Source organism: Natator depressus, chromosome 10, assembly GCF_965152275.1.
Source record: "Natator depressus isolate rNatDep1 chromosome 10, rNatDep2.hap1, whole genome shotgun sequence".
Lineage (NCBI taxonomy): Eukaryota > Metazoa > Chordata > Testudines > Cheloniidae > Natator > Natator depressus.
Window position 1 is genome coordinate 9,063,373 of NC_134243.1, and position 20,278 is coordinate 9,083,650.

Genomic DNA, 20,278 nt, shown 5'->3' on the forward strand with positions numbered 1-20,278 from the left:
TGCTAACGTATTGCGCACTATTCGGCTTATGTAAACCCTTCTGGTGCACACTAAAGGTTCCATAGTGTGCTTTAACATAACGCTGTTTGAAACAGCACTACATTAAAAGCGCATGAAGGAACATTACAGTGAGATTACTCATTACAGTATATACAAAAGAGAGAAGCCTAACTCCTCTATTTTTTGGCATCTACGTAAAACTCAAATTGCAAGAAATAAGCCCCAAAGAATAGAAGCCCTAAGTATGACAACAGTGTGGACACAGAAGCTCAAGTATTATTTCTCATTGGGGCCACTCCCACTTGAGCTCAACCAATTAAAGAGAAGTAACTTGAACAGATAACTTGAGTTAACTCTGCAGTAAAGTCATACCCAGAATGAGCACTGACGCTGAGGAAAAGACATTTTCCATACCTGCTGCCAAATAAGGTTCCACAGTAGTGCTTTACAAATCTGGCTCATGTGGTCTTTGAATCCGCTACTAGAATTGGCAGGTAGTTCCACAAAACCTTAATAAAATATTACAATCTGGATGTAAAGGCTACCTTTGGGGTGGAATGCAGCAGTCATTTAAAAATGCTTCTCAATTCTACACAAGAGTTCAGAACAGAATGTGAAGAAAACTATATCCTGTTGAAACAAGGTGAGGGGAAGCTATTTGGAAAGCATAATGTAAATGGCCAGCATGCCAGGGTTAACACCCCCAATATTTCTGCAGCAAATGCAGTGAGGTTTTTATGTTTACAAGTGGTATATAGCGCTCTGGCAGTACAATGCCCATGGCTAGACTACCATAGTGCACCCTGCCAGAAGAGTTTTGCTGGCGGTAGTGCACTTTTAAAAAAAGTCTGACATAAACACAGCCTGGAGGAGGAAAGCCATCTCCTCAATCACCAGCTCCACTTCCTGTTGCAGTCCCCTATCAAGTGCCTTTGTCACCTCTTTGTTTACTCGGATTTAAAAATCTGAGTTTTGTAAGTGAACCCATTGATAGGGCAGTTAAAAGCATTTTTGCTTCAGTGAGTTTAGTGCACAAATAGTGGAATGAAGCCAGGGATGCTGGCTACTGAGACTGCTTCATGAAGGTGTTTTTGGAGCATTGACTGTTTTGTGGCAGGAATTTTGTGTTACTAGAGTGAATAATAGCTTTAACTAAAATTGAGGGTTTTACAGACGGCAGTACTAAAATTGGCAGTAACACTCTACTACAGTAGACCAAAAGCTAGTGGCAAAGAAAAAACATTAAACGGAGAATCTAATTTTTCAGTAGTCAGGAGCTGCAGTGGCTTTTATTCAGGAGCTCTGCAGAAGGAATCTGCAAGAAACCCCCACAAAACTTGGGTCAGTCTGAAAATATTTAACAATGAGATTGAGTATAGGGCTTTAACTTGTATATTGGGAAATTTTCCCTTACTTCTCCAATAAGCTTTCATATTGATGGTGAGAAGTGGGGTGAGCGGCTGAACAACTCCATACTTTAAAGGGATTTTGTTAATTAGAAATTTCAACTAACAGTTTAACATTTCTGACTCTAATTTTTCCCATATTCACTTTTTTCTGTTTTTCCTCCTTTTTTCTCAAATCAACCCCAGCAATAGAAGAAAATTAAATTTTGCTCTAAGTGCTCACGTAGTAACTGACTCTGATTCTGTAATGCTATTTTATTTCAAATTGTGTCATCAGTGTTCTTATGAGTACAATGCTTCACAGACCTGCAGATTTTTCATTTTTTGTTCGAGGGTGGGGGAGGGGGGAATGGTTATGGAAGAAGATCCTGTGATCTAGCACCCAATTTAAAAAGACACTTATGATAATTGTATTTAAAAAAAAAATCTTTACCTGTTGCTACAAAGGATGTAAAAGCTAATGGTTTATTTTTGCAGTTAATTCAAGTTGAGTAGCAAGCTACTCTGGACAGTTTCATTTGGTTGTACATTTTATGAATTTAATGCGGTGTTGTTTTCAATCATATTTGCTCTTTGACAGCCTCTTACTCCACTTCCTAGTTGAAGGCAGATGCTGGTGGCATTGCTCCTAGGAAGCTGAAAGGGTCTCAGCAGAGGTGTGCCAAGATCGTTTTTCCCACACTCTTGTTACAACTACCTCCTAAGTCTAGCTTAGCCAAGGTGAAGATGCCTGTGTCTGACCCCACATTCCTAAGGCTGATTTCTGTGTAGGATGGGAACCCGTTAGCTGTAGGATGGGGAAGAGATGAGGAGAGCTGTTGATAGGCAGAGTGATGGCATAAGCATTATACAAGCATCCTGCTATTTGTGTCCAGAAGTCTCATCCTGACAGAGAGGAGACCTTCTCAACAAGTGGTTAGTGATACATGAATTGGACACTAGTTTATAGCTAGCCGCCTTTCTCTCACACACTCACTTAAGTAACACTTAAATATTTTGAAGATATTAAAGTTAATATTTGACAGTCAGTGGTTATGTTTCCTAGCCTGATATAGAAGTTTAATGAATATTGGACACCTCCTTTAACTGAGACTGGATACTGAAAAGCTCTTATTGAACAGTAGAATTAAGATTGGAGTCTTGAACAGAAGAGGACCTTATAGAAGTGGAGATGGACCAAAGTCTTTCCCTTCCCTTACTTCACTTCACTTCACTTCTGCTTTCTCTGCTATTCTTTTCTGTAGAATTGGGGAGAGGCAAATAATGTCTGATTTGTGGACCTTCAAGAAGGTCATGGATAATTGGATGCTTTTTTGGCTGTGTTCCCTTGGATGGGGCCTTGTCTTATATCTAGGGCAAAAAGATATTGTATTGAAGATGCCTTGAGCGCTTTTGCTTTTTTCCCTTCCTCTTTTATCTTATTTTATTACATGTAAAAATACCTTTGCATACAAGAATTGAATTTGCTGGCAGATTGAGGTGGAGAAAGCTGGGGTTCAGTAGGAGGGTAGGTTCAAAAATTCTACAAAAAAGTTACTGGTACAGTACAGTAACAACTGCTTGAAAAGCTATGACCAACAATCTGAATGGGTGGACATGAGGCAAGAGAAGTCACTTTTGGGTATGTAAATATAAAATACAGAGAGCACTTTCTGCATTGGGAAGTTCAGCAAAACTGGCACACTTTGAAAGATACTGAACTTGGTCTTTGTCGTATTAAACAATTCGTGCCAAAAGTTCATAAAGACCAAATTTCCTTTTTTTTTTTTTTTTTTGGGGGGGGGGGGGGGGTATGTGGTCAGCATTGAGGTATGAGGGTAAAGGCAATAGGGGATTAATTTAACTGCCTCTGTACATGAGTGCATGCAGAGACTACGCTGATTCCAAATTTTGAGGGCAAGAAGAAAGCAGTGTTCATATTTAACTAGGTCAGTTTTAAGTTAAGATCAAGATTGAGAATTTTTGGTGTCTAATCAATATGGGTGTTGAAGATATTTTTATAAAAGGTTTTTAGATATATTAATCTGTTATTTTTGTTTTGCAGTATTATGTGCCAAGAATCTTGCAAAAAAAGATTTCTTCAGTAAGTATAACTGACAGATTTCTAATACTGTATAAATAGCTTTATGGTATTGTTCTCACACTTGTATTTTTAAACTATAAATTATTATTGTCCTGACTCCTGTGCATGTCTAACTCTCTCACAGAGAAACACGGATAACTTCCACATTTGCCAGTAGCATTGGATTACTATTTAGGTTCATATGATGTAGACAGGCAGCCTAGATACAAGACTGGAGCGGGCGGAGGGACAATAATTCTAGTCCTGACTCTACCACTGATGTCACTTACCTCTGTGTCTATGTAAAAGAGGCGTGATACTGACCTCAGAAGAGGTGGTAACACTTAATGTTTGTAAAGCACTCTGAGCTTATAAAATACCATACAAGTGCTGGAGCCTAAACATCATACCAAGAAGTGCATAGAAATGCATAGATACTAATGAAGGTATTTGTTTAAATGAAATACTGTTTTAATTTAAGCAGTATTTAATATTTTTTCCCCTAAAGAATTTCAAAATTTGCTACTGGTTAGAATTATGTTAAGCAAATCTGTGTCACAAAAAATCTTTTTTTTGCATCCGATGAAGTGAGCTGTAGCTCACGAAAGCTTATGCTCAAATAAATTTGTTAGTCTCTAAGGTGTCACAAGTACTCCTTTTCTTTTTTAGAAAAGAATTTTAGGATAACTGTAAATTTTCCTTACAAGAATGTTAAAAGCTCATGGCAGAATTGGGATAAAAAGGAAAACTGAACACGAAAAAAAATAGTACAAAGGTCAAATTATGGTCATTGCTTTATTGGCCCTATATAAAATTACAAAAAGGTAACTTGCTGAAACTGAAACTTGTGATTGTTTTTTTTTCTTTCAGTTGCTAATGCATTAAAAATGTCTCTTTCTCTCATTATTAATTTGACGCTGTGATTCTAATTGTACCTTTTCCCCCTCCATAGGACTTCCTGATCCATTTGCAAAAATAGTGGTAGACGGATCAGGTCAGTGCCATTCAACTGACACTGTGAAGAACACATTAGACCCCAAGTGGAACCAGCATTATGATCTGTGAGTTACTTATTCTGTAAAACTATTGCAGGAATCTATCTGGAAAGTAAAACACAGGTGCAAGCCTCCTTTTCCCCCATTTGTTAGCAAGAAGAGCCACACTTCCTGAGGAAGCTTGACTTTATAATAACTTGTGGTTCTTAAAATATTCCTGGAGGGTTTTCTTTTTCTTTATGGACACTTGAAAAAAAAATTAGGCATGATTTTAAAGCATCAAGGTGTTTCAAACACAGCATGAAAGCTTTGACTCTAAGCTTGGCTAGGTTCCTGCATCAAAGTTATTTCCATTCTCCTTGTTGCAGTGATTAAAATGTTTTCAAAATAATAAACATAAATCTAAAAGAAATAAGTTTGGCATGTAATGAATTCGTGTGTCTCATACCTTTTAATGAGGTTGTCTGTAATTAACCAGAGCTGTAACATTAACATGCTGTGCAAAGTTACAGAACTCTAATTAATGCCGTAGCAAGATTAAGTGTTTCTGTATTTATGATAAAGCGACATGACTAAAATATATCAGAATTCAGTCGAGGTGGAGCAAAGTGAAAATACTGTAGAATAATAGAACAAGCTTGAATTAATCTGTTCTTCTAAATATATATTTTTCTAGATATGTTGGGAAAACTGATTCTATAACCATCAGTGTATGGAATCACAAGAAAATACACAAGAAACAGGGAGCTGGCTTCCTGGGGTGTGTCCGTCTCCTTTCCAATGCCATCAGTAGACTAAAAGATACTGGATGTTAGTATATTTTTTTACATGCATTTTAAAAAATGTATTTTGCAAAAGTCCTTGGTGGTATATATTTGAGTTGTGAATATTAACTTTTTTTATCTTCAGTTCAATATTTGCTTGGGTTGAGTTTTTTTTAATTCGTTTGCAGACCAGCGTTTGGATCTATGCAAATTAAACCCCACAGATACTGATGCAGTACGAGGCCAAATAGTGGGTAAGAACATTCCTGTCTGTATAAAAAGAAGCAGTTATAGTTCACACTTACAACTCCTCGGATTAAAACAAGATTCAGATGGTTGCTAAAAGGGAAAACTTGCCTAAAAAAAAAAAAAATCTTTCAAATGTCATTTCCTGAAGTCACTTATTGCTTCAGTCCCCTTTTGTGTTCCTTATACTAATATTAATTATATGTCCTGGTTACTGAAAATGAACAGGGACTAGGTTAGATCATTTGAAATTTGTTTAATCATAATTTAAATTGCTTTCTTCCAGCTGGTAATTGTAAGCGTAAATGGTATGAATAAGTAGGAATGGACGATTTTGGTGGTGGTTCTAATACAGCTACTTAGGGTAAACTTCCTTTATGGAAAACCAATTGTACATGTAGGCCAGGGTGATATATAACAGGAATTCATTGGTATTATCAACCCTAAAGGAAGATATTGAGATATAAACATTTTGCAGAACACCATTTTTAAGGCACTTTCCTGAGAATACCACCTGATAAAGAATTGTTGTTTTGACATTGTGGTAGTGTGCCTGCCTAGCCATCTCCTAGTGTGACCTGATCTGTAACTTGGGGTACTTAAAAATGAAGAAAAAGTTTGTCTAATCAATTGTTGTTTTTTTGCTCTGTTCGGAGCATTTTTAGCCCAAATTTTACTCTATTGTTTTGTGTTTTAAATATTTTGAACTATGCCTTCAACTTAAAAATACAATCAAATCCCCTTTCTTTTCCCGACTCCTCTTCACTGGAGGCAATGTAATTGGCAAAAATTGTAATTCTCCATTGTGGTGACATCTAGTGGTGAATAAAGTTCTAGTTCCAGGCTTCCTTGACTCAGTACTCACAGAAGAGATGTAGAACCTTCGTGAATGCTGATAAATAAAAATCATCCATGTTATAACACGTAAACGCTAGCTTGGATTATTCATAGGGAAGACTCAGCCTAGCTTTTGGAGCTGTGATGCTAGTAGTTTGCATTTGGGAAATCAAGATACTATCTCTTAATCAAGAACACTTATTAAAATATTGATTAGTGCAGATGTGAACTATTGATAAAATGATGCACTCTTGGAATGGCAGGATTTGTCTTCAATATTTCTTTTTCTATTTCAGTCAGTTTACAGACACGGGACAGAATAGGCTCAGGAGGTTCTGTGGTAGATTGTAGAGGGCTGTTGGAGAACGAAGGGTAAGTGTCACATCTGATTCTGCTGAGTATTTAGTTTCCCTTAATTCCATTCATGGTATTTTTGTTCATGCTATGTGTTATGGTTTGGAAAAATAAAATCGGGAATTCTTGTGAATAGTAATGCAGCCAAATTAATTAAGAAATGGTCCTGAGATATATCATCTCAGGACCATTTCTTTATAAATTTGTGTGTATTGCTAATCACACAATTTAATTATATATTTATACATACTTGTGTGTGCAAGCACATAAACATATATTGAATGAAATTTGTGTGTATAGAGTGTACACACACTATATATATATATATATATATATATATATATATATATATATATATATATATATAAAAAAAAACATAAATATAAATTTTAATTCAATATGTGTGCACACATTGAATGAATGAAAAATATATAATTATTTAAAGTAAGGTATAGTGTGTGTCACAGAAGTTGCAGTTCATTCAAATCAAATAATGGAGAGGAAGAAAATTAGCCATTTTTGTATACAAACCTTTGTGTTAATTTTGTGAGCGTCCCTGCTTTCAGAACGGTTTATGAAGATTCTGGACCTGGAAGGCCACTCAGCTGTTTCATGGAGGAACCAGCACCATATACAGATACTACTGGTGCTGCTGGTGGAGGGAATTGTAGGTTTGTGGAATCTCCTAGTCAAGATCAGAGGCTTCAGGCACAGCGACTTCGAAACCCTGAAGTCAGAGGTCATGTACAAACACCTCAGAATAGACCACATGGTCATCAGTCACCTGACCTACCTGAAGGTTACGGTAAGTGGTTCCGGAACTGTACATTTGCTGAAGTCTTTTAGAGAGCTTTATATCTAAACTTAATTTCAATATAAAATACATGCTTTACTTGTTAGTACAGGCAATATCTGTATGTCTGTAATGGTCTGTATTTAGGAACACGAGATAAGCAATACAGATATAAACTGAAGAATGACTGCTTAGAAAACAGCTACTGCAAGAGACACCTAGCGCTGATCGTAAACTAAACATGAGTTTGTGGTGTGATGCTGTTGCAGAAAAGCTAATGCTAAATTTGAATGTTTATGCATGGAGAGTGCATTTAAAACCCTTTTAAACTAGAGTAGCAGTGCTATTTTGCTTTCCCTGTGACATATTTCGTACAGGGTTGAGGCCCATAGTTTAGGAAAGAGCGAGGAAAAACTACAGGAAAATATAAAGGCAACAAAGAAACAAGAATCAGAGGATAAGATGAGAGGGAGAATTAAATCTTACCTAGGAAAAAAGAAGACACCAGATTTGGGAGTAAGGCAATTATCTAGTTTATTTTAAGATAGTAATATAATCAACACATTATAAAAGAAGAGAATTAGTTCAAGGCATCGTGATCTGAACTTAAGATATTAGAAATATTAAGAGCAGTTGGATAGTGAAACATACTAATGAGTCCAAAGTGCAAGAGATCAGACTGGATGGTTTAAGTTATCTATTCTCTCCCTGATTATGTTGTAAAAGAATATGCTTATAGCTTTAAGAAACTGCTTATAGATTTTTAAGAATTTATAATTTAGAATAATTAAGGAATATTTTCCCTCCTTTATGTAGAACAAAGGACAACGGTACAGGGACAGGTTTATTTTTTGCACACACAGACTGGAGTTAGTACGTGGCATGACCCCAGGATACCAAGGTATGTATTCATAGCTACACAAAGTCAGTTATTTTCATCTTATGGCAGTCAGCTGAATCATGAAGTGCTGATGATATGAAGTGATTCCTACTCTGAGAGACAGCAGAATAAGGAATCATCATAGATTTCTTTATTGACTTCAGTTCAATCCCTTCAGGATACTTACTTGCTTATTAATTACAAATTAACTACCGGCGACTTTTAAATATAGTAAAAACTTCATGTAACCTTTACTGAAGTCACACTGATAAAACATTGATTTGACTTCATCCTTTTAATAAAGTTGCAAATTGCTTTGTTGAATATGACCTAAAATTTTTCTGAAATTGAGAGCAGTTTGAGTGCTCAACTGAGAAAAGCTAAATTCTGCTGGCTTTAGACTACTGATAACTTCTGACTCCTGAATGGTTCGTTGATGTCTTCAATTATAGTATGGCTCACCTTTTGTGCAGCTGAAGCAGAAATATTTTGCCAATTCTACACTCTAGAGACTTGAAAAATTACTTTTAAAGAACTATTTAAAATTCTCTTAATTTCAGACCAACAGATTTCAGCTGGGAAAATATGAATCCTCCACAAAATTAATTTGGTAAAGCCTTTTTAAAGAATTAGCCTGTGCTAATCCAGTCTTTTGTGACTACACATCCATCGCTGGCTAGTTTCCCTGAGGGGATTTGCTTCTCCATAATGTTCCTATAGGCAGTCTGTGCCCCAAAGCCTGCAAAGTAAAACTATGAAAGTCTGCAACTTTATGCTCACTGTGCAGACAAAATAACTAACTGGAGTAATGCAAGATACTGGATAGATGAAGCAAAGTGCAGAGACAGGCTTCCAAGAACAACAGTTTAAGTAAACAGGTCTCAGTGTCTTACTAGCGATAACATTGCCTTATTTTTTAGCAAAGGTGGTTCTCTCTTTCTGTACCTGTTTTGAGACAAGACTTCATAATCGGGGCAGAAACTTGTCCTTGCCATTAAGCACAAATGTACACTAAAAATTGGATGTGATCAGATCACTAAACTACTGTTTCAGATGTACAGCTGATCTAAACACATAGCCATAACTGAAATCTTTTAGAAAACCTGATGAAAACCTGCTTTTTCCCACACTAAGGAAGTTTAGATTATATAAAATGTGCTTTCCCCATAGCCTCTCAATCCACTGACTTATGGTTCATAATGTATCGCTAGATTTAGGAATATTCCCATTCAGAATATCTGTCAGGGAGCATGTTGAACCTCAACTAAAATGTGCATCATAGCAGCTGTCTAGTGCATTTTTCACTTCCTTATTAATGAGAACAACTTTGGTGTCTAAATAAGTCTTCAATGACTCCATCCCTTTTTTGCCCCTACTAGTATTTTCCTATACTTAGGCTGCTGGAGTCCTCTGCCTTTGCAATTCTGCATGTGTAAAATACATCATGTCAATGGAATTGAAATTTTACCTGTAAGTAAGTGTACTGTCTTCAATAGCACTTGTAAAAAATTACATTTGAGATTACCTAGAATGAAAAGGAAAACGTTGTCAACAATGCCTCCCTAGATAAATGAGTTGTACTGAAATTATTAATCATATGGTTAGAATCAGAAACTTGCTCATTAGAAGTGATATCTCCTTGCCTGCTTGTACCTATTTTTATCACTAACACTTTCAAAAAGATAGTGGGAATAGTCAGCCACCTCAGCTTTTAACGGTCTGGGTTCTTGAACACTGTAATTCATAGTCTTACATTTCTGAATGCTGTATTTTTTGGGAAGAAGCCCCTGTTAGTGTTTAAAGGAGTTTCCTTTAGTGCATTTGTATTGGTAGTCCTCTTCCCATGAGCAATCCCTACATGGTGTTTACGCCATTTGAAAATATTCCCCATTTAATTGCTTAACCAAGTATCCGTATTTAGTTCTCAGTTATTCTTCAGTTCTAACCCTCTGGCTCCTAATCACTTTTATTGCTGTACTCTGAACTCCTTCCAATTCCTCATTCTCTGTGTTAATGAGATGTTCAGAAATGACTGCAATTTTCCAGATGCAGTTGCAAATAGGGTCTATTATCTCATTGCTCTGTAGTGATGTGCCTCTGAATGTGTAGTCCAAAACTACACTGTCAACACTGACCTTTCTTTGCTGCCATATTGTATTGCAAACTCATGTCTAATTTGCTTTCTGCTGTCACTCCAAGGTGTTTATAACATTCCTGGTTTTCAGATCTGTCCCTCCTATTTGAATATCTGGGTTTCTTGCATAACAAATAAAACAGAATGCCATGTAAGACGGGGGCCAATCTCCCCTCGCCTTCATGAACTCCAAGTTCACTCATCTTATTTTCAGAGTAATTTGTTTTTTTCTTTTAATTACCAATACTTTCTAACTGTTTTCCTTCTCCTCTCTCTCTAGAGACCTTAACAGTGTGAATTGTGATGAACTAGGACCTCTGCCACCGGGTTGGGAAGTGAGAAGTACAGTGTCTGGAAGAATATATTTTGTAGATCACAATAACAGAACCACACAGTTCACAGACCCAAGATTACATCACATTATGAAGTAAGAACTTCACACAGTAGAGAATTCATCTTTTAATTTTAGGCTCCTGTGGTTTGAAGTATCTATTAAAAATAGCTTAGCTTTTTCTTTGTCCCTAATCAGTTAAATTTAGATATAATGCTGTAACTTTTTGAGACCAGCATATTTTTTTAATCCTAACAATAGATACAGTATTTACTACCTCGTTTTGGTGTTACTTGTTTTACTTGCATGGAGCCCAAGTAAAATGCAATGAGAATGTGGTCTTAAGCTGTTTAATTTATAAAGCTCTTATGCAAACAGTTTTGTAATGGAATGTCCTAGCTCTTAAAGTGGTCTCAGTGTTGGAGAAGTCAATGAAATTTTTCATCACTGTTCAGTCAGCAGTCAATATAAGCATTGTACAAAGGTGAATAATATTGTCTTTCAGAACTTCTTAATAGTATTATCATGAACCATTGAATTGGGAATAGTTGAGTTATCTCAGTTTTTGTATGTATCCTGATTTGTTACAGCCTCCAATAAAAGGCAGCAGGGCTGCAGTAATTACGCTGCTCAATCCACTTTGCTTCATTTAAGTATTAATGAAAAGGCGGGCTAACTAGTTCTTTCATTGTCACGACCATTGCCTTATGCCACATTTTCTACTGCTGTGCATTTAGAGAAAATGTTTTACTTCGTTTTTTCCAAAGCCATCAATGCCAACTAAAAGAACCGAGCCAGCCTTTGCCAGTCCCAAATGAGGGGTCATTAGAAGATGGTGAGGAGTTGCCTGCACAAAGATATGAAAGAGACTTAGTACAGAAATTAAAAGTCCTTAGACATGAACTCTCTCTTCAGCAACCACAAGCTGGTCACTGCCGCATTGAAGTATCCAGAGAAGAAATATTTGAGGTATGTAGGTTTGTGCATCACCGGTGAGATGTGAGAGTCAAATGCTGCTGTTAGTTCTTATGCAAAATTGCTCTTTGGTCACAGTGAATCTGATTCATCCTAGGGCATGTACTAAAGTAGATATGGCTAAGGAGATAAAGCTGCTGTAAAACATAAGCTTGGGCTACAAAATTGCAGGATTATTTTTCATACTTAAATTTGTAGCTAGAGAAGGGCAGCTGAAGTACCACTTCAGAGCATATTGAATTATCTGTCTGGTTTTTTTTTTGTTTTTTTTTTTTTTTTTACCTTTCTGACTGGGTAGCAGACCTATCCTATTACCTTCTTAACTCTGAGTTTCAGTTTGTGATTAGAGCCCTCGCTTGTTTTGAGTATTTCCCTCCCCCTCCCTCCCCCCCCCCCACACCCACCCACCCACACACACACACACACACACACACTTCCCTTAGGAGCGTGGGGAGGGTAGGTCATGCAACTCAACACCGACAGAGTTTTTTTTAAATGCAGAGCAGCACAGTATGAAAATATAGGGGAATAACATTGAGGAAAATGTTAACTGCTGAGGTTCAAATGTTGAATATAAGGTTGTGGTGGTATGAAAATATCTTCAGAATGTGCCATGCAGAGAGAAGTCTGTGCCGGCGTTTCCACACTTGTGCAGCTTGTCTTGTCTCACTGAAACCTTTTTTTCTTTCTGTAGACTTCGCAGGAAACTTGACCCTCTTTATCTAAAATTACAAGCAGTCAAGAATTTAATGTGACAGTTTGGTTAGATTTTTAACAAATTAATCTGAATTTTTCTTAGTGAAATCCCTTAGTTGTGTTTCCAGTCCATCTATCGTTGATTGACATTATTGCTTGTGCTTTTCAGTCATATAAAGATTTATTTTAATTGGGGAAGTCTCTTCTTATTCTGGGAATGGGTAGTATTAAGAGCATGTGTACATAGAAAAAACATCTGAATTTATAGAATCAGACTCCATGTATCTTCTCCTATTTAACACTAATACTAGTGGGATGTTATTGGAGTTCACATTGACACCAACCATGAAATACTCTAATTCATTATACTGGGGAAATCTTGACTCAAATGACAACCTATATGGTTCTAGTGTTTTATAGTAGACTTATAACCATGGAAAGGAAAGAACTGTCTTATTTGTAATAAATATATATATATATATAGGAGTCCTACCGTCAGATAATGAAGATGAGGCCAAAAGACTTGAAAAAGAGGCTGATGGTGAAATTTCGAGGAGAAGAAGGCTTGGATTATGGTGGAGTGGCAAGGTGAGACCTGGATTTTTTTAGTCCTTTTTGTCTGGAATGTTTTAGTTTAACTGTAAAACAGCCTTTTAAAGTGCTTAGTGACCTACACCTATTGCCACCACTGACATGCTGTGAGAATTCATCTTTACCCTGACAATGCCTCTGCTACAATGTTTATTCAGGTCTTAATCACTTCCTGTCTAGACGGATGCTGTTCCATATCTTTTTATGATTTTCCCAAATCTCTGCAGACAACTTCAGAGGATCCAGAATTATGTAGCTAGACTACTCTCTTGTTCCAGATAGTGGAACAGTATAACCCCTGTTACTTTCATCAAGATCCTGTCCATCTCCAAATTCTATCCAAAAACTGACTTTCCACAAAATTCTGCTTGTAATTTTTCTTATTTGCTTTATTCTTTTTGGTTTTGCCCCTCCTTTTTCATGTCACATCAATGCTTAACATTTGGAAGCTGCTTTTTTGCTATTACTGTGCTGTCTGTGACTTTTCCTTCCAGCACCTCGTACTTCTGAGTCATTTCCCCTTTAAATATTACTTTAAAACCTTGCTTTTTCTTACAATGAGTCACTTGGTTATACAGTTTGCTTTAATGAGAGATCCTTTATGCAAAATATTTACTGTATGTTTGTTTTGCTGCCGCATTCCTCCTTTGCTTTTATTACTGGAAGTGTGGGAAAATACAGGTTGAATTGCAGATCATTTTGGAGGGAATACTGTCAACGTAAAACTGCCACTTAAGTCTGAAAATTTTTCCTACTATTGTTAGTAATAATACCTAAAAATTCTATAACTGAAGTAGGTTTGAAATAAACCTCATTTCAGTTGGGCATACTTTGGATAGTCACACTTTTCTTCCAAATTGTCAGCTTTGTATGGTTGTCACACAGCAAGAGGAATTAAAAGAACATTTTTAAATACGAAAATGTGATTGTAAATCTACAACCCATTGGTGGGGCAGATGTGTAGTACATGAAACTACTGAATACTGCCCCCCCCCCCCAAAAGACTAATTCAAGTTGATGTCCCTTCAATTACATCATTGCCCTTAAACTTAACTTTTCCTCAAAACTCATGTTTGTGTGTGTTCTCAAATGTATGCATATATAAATCTGTAATTTTAAAGACTGGGTGCTGAATTAAGGCACCAGTGGGTTGTAAAGGAGTGCAGACTCACCCCTGCTGCGCCTCCTGCTGGTTGTTGGGAATTAGCTCTTTTCTAGCCTGGAGCACCCTCTGCAGGCCGGTGATCTGCACAGCTCTGGCCCCCGTGTCCCTCACAGACCTCGGTGCCCGTTTCTCTGGGGTTCTGCCCCCTGGCCATACCCCCACACTCTGCCTCTGGGTCTCCCCTTTTTGGGGAACCCCCAACCCACTATCCCCACCTTGCCTCAGTCTGGGCTACTGCCAGTCATCGCCAAGCCCCCGCACCCTGGGGCAGATGGCAGCGTAAAAGCCACTCATCATAGGCAAGGGGGTTTGGATCTGTTGCCTTCCTCTGCCTCCCAGTACTTCTATGGGCCTTGGACCAGGCCCTACAGCCTGGGGAGTTGACAGCCTATAGCACCCCAACTCAGCCTGCTCCTTCCCCAGGACAGCACCACCCTCAGTACCCTGTCAGGCAGGCAGCCAGGTCCTGCTCTCTCCCAGCCTCGAGAGAGACTCCTTGGCCTCTGCCTCACAGCCTTTTCATACAGGCCAGCTGGGGCCTGACTGGGGCGTGGCCCACCTGTGGCTGCTTCCCCAATCAGCCAGCCACAGCCCTCTCCAGGGCTGCTTTTAACCCCTTCTATTTTAGGAGCAGGGTAGCCACCCTGCTATATGGGTAAAATGTTCAAAAGCACACAAGTGGCTTAGGAGCCTAAAGCTCCTGGAAAGTCAGTGGGGCTTAGGCTCCTACATCACTTAATCACTTATATGAACATATGACCCAAATACACATTAACTGCTCAAAAACTTTAATGCATAATAAAGGTTGCCCAGTGGTGCCTCGTATCCTTCCAGTTAGCTAGCTCTGCACCAAAAGTTAGTGCAGAGCTAGCTATCTGTAAATATTATGAACACTCATGTTAAGGGGGCTCCAGCCAATCCATTGATTAAATAACCCAGCAACTTGTTTTCCTTTGATCACACTCAGTCCCACAGTTTGAGTGAAAAGTATGAGTTATGATTACATTACCCTAACTGCTTACTAGAGTCTGTTTTCCCACTTTTTTTTATTAATGCTAATTTCCTTGACAATACTTTTAAAGTAAAATCAAAATCTGTATGTAAATGAGCCAGACGTTTCCTGGCTTCCTAGAGGAAGCTTTATAGTTCTCCACCCTCAGCAATATAGATTACCAGATTTCTGATATAAAATTGAAAATAAATCATTCAGGACTGTTTGACAGAGTTATAATAAATGTTTGAAATTTCAGTGAAACTTTCACTAAAATCCTGCTTTGTTTGGCAGAGAGTGGTTATATTTACTGTGCCATGAAATGTTGAACCCCTATTATGGACTCTTCCAGTACTCTACTGACAATATTTACATGCTGCAAATCAATCCAGACTCTTCTATCAATCCTGTAAGTATTAACATTAGGGCAATAATCATATGTGTTAAACTTCAGTTGAAGCTCAACCGCACTTCTACTTCTGTTAATAATTGTCCAATCTTAAGAGGGTAAACAATAAAGCTTTGTGATGGGATATGAACTAATGCGATAGCAAGTTTTAGACAGATGTACCAGGAAGTAGTATGTGGCTTATGGTATGTCAGCACTGCTGTGTGCTGTCATGTGAGCTGCTTTGGTACTGTTAAACACCTGGTCCGTTAAGACCATATGCATGGGTGCAGCTTCTCTTAAATACTAGGGTTGGGAAGTATTGGAAAGTGTAAGCACTATTCCTTCCTGAACAATGCCTAGCCAATGAGTGGAGTGGCCCCACATACTTTGCCCTCAGTCAGAGAAGTCAATATGAGACTCCATTTAATAAAGAATTAAACGAGGGTAATATAATGTCAGTCACCATGGGTTTATGGAACATAGATCCTGTCCAACTAATTTAGATTTTTATGAGATTACAAATTTGGTTGATAAAGGTCATAGTGCTGATGTAATAAACTTAGACTTCTTTAAGACATTTGACTTGGTACCACATGACATTTTGATTAAGAAACTAGACTAGTACAGTATTAAACGTGACATACACTAAATGGATTAAAAAGTGGCTCATGGACAGGTCTCAGTACATAATTATAAACTGGTGATTGTCATTGAGAGGGTGTTTCTACTGAGGTATACCGAGATTAGTTCTTGGCCTATACTATTTAATTTTTTTATCAGTGACCTGGAAGAAAACATAAAATCATTACTGATAGTTTGCAGATGACACACGCATTGGGGGAGTGTAAATAACGCCGAGGACAGGTCACTGATACAGAGTTATCTAGGTTGCTTGGTAAACTGAGCACAAACAATATGCTCTTTAATATGGCTTAAATGTAAAGTTATATATCTAGGAACAAAGAATGTAGGTCGTACTTACAGGATGGGGGCCTCTATTCTAGGAAGCAGTGACTGTGAAAAAAACTTGGTGATCATGGTGGATAATCAGTTGAGCATTAGTTCCTAGTGTGACTCTGACCAGAAGGGCTAATGTGATCCTTGCATGCATAAACAGGGGAACCTCAAGTAAGAGTGGGGAGGTTATATTACCTCTGTATTTGGCATCTGGTACAGTCGCTACTGGAACACTGTGTCCAGTTGTGGGGTAAACAACTCAAAAGGATGTTTATTAATAAACAGGATAGAATTCTGAGAAGTGCCAAGGATACTGATTAAAGAATTGGGAGCTATGCCTTATAGTGAAAAACTCCGAGCTCAATCTGTTTAGTTTAACAAAGAGAAGATTAAGGGGTGACTTAATCACAGTTTATAAGTACCTACATGGGGAACAAAAATTTGATGATTGGATATTCAGTCTAGCAGACAATGGTATAACAAGATCCAATGTCTGGAAGTTGAAGTTAGACAGACTCGGATGGGAAATTAACCTTTGGAACAACTTAACAAGGGTTGTGGTGGATTCTCCATCACTTCCGGTCTTGGTTTAAAAATTGTATGTTTTTCTGAAAGATTTTCTCAGTTCAAACAGAAATTAATTCAGGGAGGACCTCTGGGCTGTGTTATGCAGGAGGTCAGAGTAGATCAGCGTTTCTCAAATGCAGCCACTGTGGCTGCATGTGGCCACCAGGGGCTTTTCTTGCAGCCACAGCCTCCTGGGCTGTGATTTTTTTGGGGGGATCCCTAGTGTAGGCATGACTTACACCTCATGCAGTTAAATCAGTGACTAAAATCCCAGTGTTGACAAGTTAAGATGGCACTGTGCAAGAGGATGTATTGGAAGAAATTTGGCCTCAGGTTGAAAAAGCCTACTCCTTAAAAATTGAGGCAAACCTGCAAGCATAAGCAACATGTGGCTGGTCTAGAACTGGATGAAATGAGCTATTTGCCAACTTCCAACAGAAGAAATTATCAACAAGATTTAGGGGTGAAGCGGATAATACTCGATGAGCATTTGATTTGTTTGGATTTTCCCTTCTGCTTGTATTTCTAAAGGGTTTCTTTGGGTTCATATTTTTGCATTTCTTTTTTTGATTTTGGACCCTTCAGATGTTGTTTGGAGACCATTCCAAATTAAGTTGATCTAGTTAATTCATTAGATATCGTCTGTGACATCTTATCATTAAATGGCTCTTTTGTGCTTGGTCATATTACAGTAGGTGAAATGATGACTCTTTGGGTATGTCTACATTGCAGTGTAAGTCCAGAGTTAGCGGGACTCGCGTCAGCTGACTATGGGTTAGAAAACCCAGGGCTCGATCATCTACACTGATTGTCAACTGTACATTAAGAATTTTCTACCCCAGGCTTGAACTCGGAGCTCTGGTGTCTGCAGTGCACCATGCAGGCCTGAGTCCCACCAACCATATCCCAGACTTTCCAGTGACTCCTGAAATGTGGCAGCTTTAGCCCTTTGACCATGGTGCAATGTGGGAAACTTGACTGTCCACCCTGCATGTTACAGGAAATTTGAACAGCTAGCTAACACATCCTGCCAAGCAATCATTTTGGTCTCTGTGCTCCCAGCTGTCAGAACCAGCAATGTGTTGGCAGCACTTCTCTTGCTTGTGCTTTCACTCCTGTGTCTGGAAACAGGCAGAGCTTCCATGAGAAGCTGGTGGACATTCCAGTGGTGTTTTCTGGCCCACCAAAGGCACCTGACTCAGCTTATGATGGAGGCGGAGGAAGAAAACAAGGAGAACACAACATGGTAGACTTAAAGAGGCTGATGCTGCACATTCAGTATAGCTGCTGATGCCCCCTGCGTAGATCAGCTCTTCTGGAGTAGAGCCACAAGCATAGACTGGTGGGACCACATCATCATGCAGACAGGATGATCAGCAATGGGTTCAGAATTTTCACATGAAGAAAAGCTACATTTCTGGAATTTTGTGAGCAGCTTACCCTACCTCTCCCCTACCCCCACCCACACCTCCCTCCAGCATAAAGCTACACGAGGACAGCCATGCTGGTCCAGAAGCAGGTTGCTATAACAGTCTGGAGGCTGGCTACCCCAGACTGCTACGGGTTCTTTGCCAACCAGTTTGGTGTTGGAAAAATCAACCGTGGGTAAAGTGGTGGCAGAGATTTCTGAGGCAGTCAGGTGTGTGGTTTACTCCAGCATGTTGAGCATAATGGACATTCCTGAAGTAATTTCTAGCTTTGAGAGAATGGGCTGTTCCTAGGGGTGAGGATGGGGCATCAAAAAGCTCCTCCAAGTGTGGCCCCAGGTTGTGCTGCTCCTGAGGCAAAGCCTCCTCTGGGACCAGTTTCAGCAGCTGTCTCATTTCGCTGGCCTCACTCACTTTTTCTGTTCAGTCTCCATTGCAAACACAGAAAGCTCTCTGATGGTGTGTTTGCAGCTCGCTGGTCAGAAAACAATGCATGGTTTAAATACTGACCCACCAAGCTTCTGTATTACAGCAAGGAGCAGGGGGACGGATGCTTCCATTTCCCTGCAGTCAGCTGGCGGTTCTTGGGATAGAGAGGACAAAGGAAGTTGGCCCATGAGATTGTGGGATACCTTTGGTAGACTTCTAGGACTTCAGTCAGGAGGCTGTATCTACACTGCAAAGCAGAAAGGTTTGAACCCTCTAATACTGCAGTAACCTAGGACTCTAGGTCTGAACCAGAGCCTGAGAGAGTTGTGTGTAGACAGAAGGGAGTATGGGCTCAAATGTGAGTGAGCCCAGGCTTGCATAGCAGTGGAGACATACCTCCTGGTTCCCAGCAGGTTGCAAATCCTTGGATACAAAGTCATTGCTACTGGCATAAATATAGCCACAAGATGTCAGCAGTGGACTGCTTTTCCAATGATTTATTCTTTTTCTTCTGTGTCCCCTGCAGGATCACTTATCATATTTCCATTTTGTTGGTCGGATAATGGGTTTAGCTGTGTTCCATGGACACTACATCAATGGGGGTTTCACAGTTCCCTTCTACAAACAGCTGCTGGGGAAACCCATTCAGCTATCTGATCTGGAATCTGTTGACCCAGAACTGCACAAGAGTTTAGTTTGGATTTTGTAAGTACTATTCATTTACCGAGTACTTAACTGTAGAAGACAGAGCACTAGACCTCAGGGGTAGTAAGATATCACATTAAAAGAGAGCCTTCACAGTAGAGCAGATTTTGCAAAAACACGCAATTTCCTAGCCGCTGCTTCCCAATCCAAGAATTGAAGGTACTTGTGAAGGAAAGCTCTTATACAGACACCGCTCCGCTCTTGCTGGATCCTTCAAGGAAATCCTAACCTTGTCCTTAGTCGCCTAATATTCAGTTGTGGAAATTATTTATATCAAAATCTAATGAATTCTGTGTGTGATTGCTTGGGAAACAACCAGTGAGGGAGTGTGCCCTTGGTTCTACTGTTTTAGACATACATAAGAAATTATCTTTTATAGTCACATCTCTTAGATTTACTCAGATATATTTGAAATTCCTTCAGAGTTTCATTGGTCAAAGACAAATCATTTTTATCCATGCAGCTTTTCCTTTTGTGTTCTAATTCATTGTCAATTCACCAGCAGTTCAGAAAGTTACATGATCTTCCTCATACTTTGCGTTGAAATCTGGCAACAAATCAGTTAATTATATTTTAAATATA

General features: G+C 38.7%; 1 protein-coding gene across 2 annotated transcripts in view; it reads left to right on the forward strand.

Moving 5' to 3' along the window:
* The window catches only part of SMURF1 (SMAD specific E3 ubiquitin protein ligase 1), a 58,870-nt gene that overhangs the window by 27,871 nt on the left and 10,721 nt on the right, over window positions 1-20,278 (forward strand). For both annotated transcript variants that reach the window (XM_074965146.1, XM_074965145.1), the window contains exons 2-13: window positions 3,451-3,489; window positions 4,421-4,529; window positions 5,140-5,273; window positions 5,416-5,481; window positions 6,607-6,682; window positions 7,231-7,469; window positions 8,274-8,358; window positions 10,752-10,898; window positions 11,570-11,771; window positions 12,958-13,061; window positions 15,515-15,629; window positions 19,518-19,696. In XM_074965146.1, coding sequence (XP_074821247.1) covers window positions 3,451-3,489; window positions 4,421-4,529; window positions 5,140-5,273; window positions 5,416-5,481; window positions 6,607-6,682; window positions 7,231-7,469; window positions 8,274-8,358; window positions 10,752-10,898; window positions 11,570-11,771; window positions 12,958-13,061; window positions 15,515-15,629; window positions 19,518-19,696 — 1,495 coding nt within the window. The remainder of the gene's footprint in view (window positions 1-3,450; window positions 3,490-4,420; window positions 4,530-5,139; window positions 5,274-5,415; window positions 5,482-6,606; window positions 6,683-7,230; window positions 7,470-8,273; window positions 8,359-10,751; window positions 10,899-11,569; window positions 11,772-12,957; window positions 13,062-15,514; window positions 15,630-19,517; window positions 19,697-20,278) is intronic.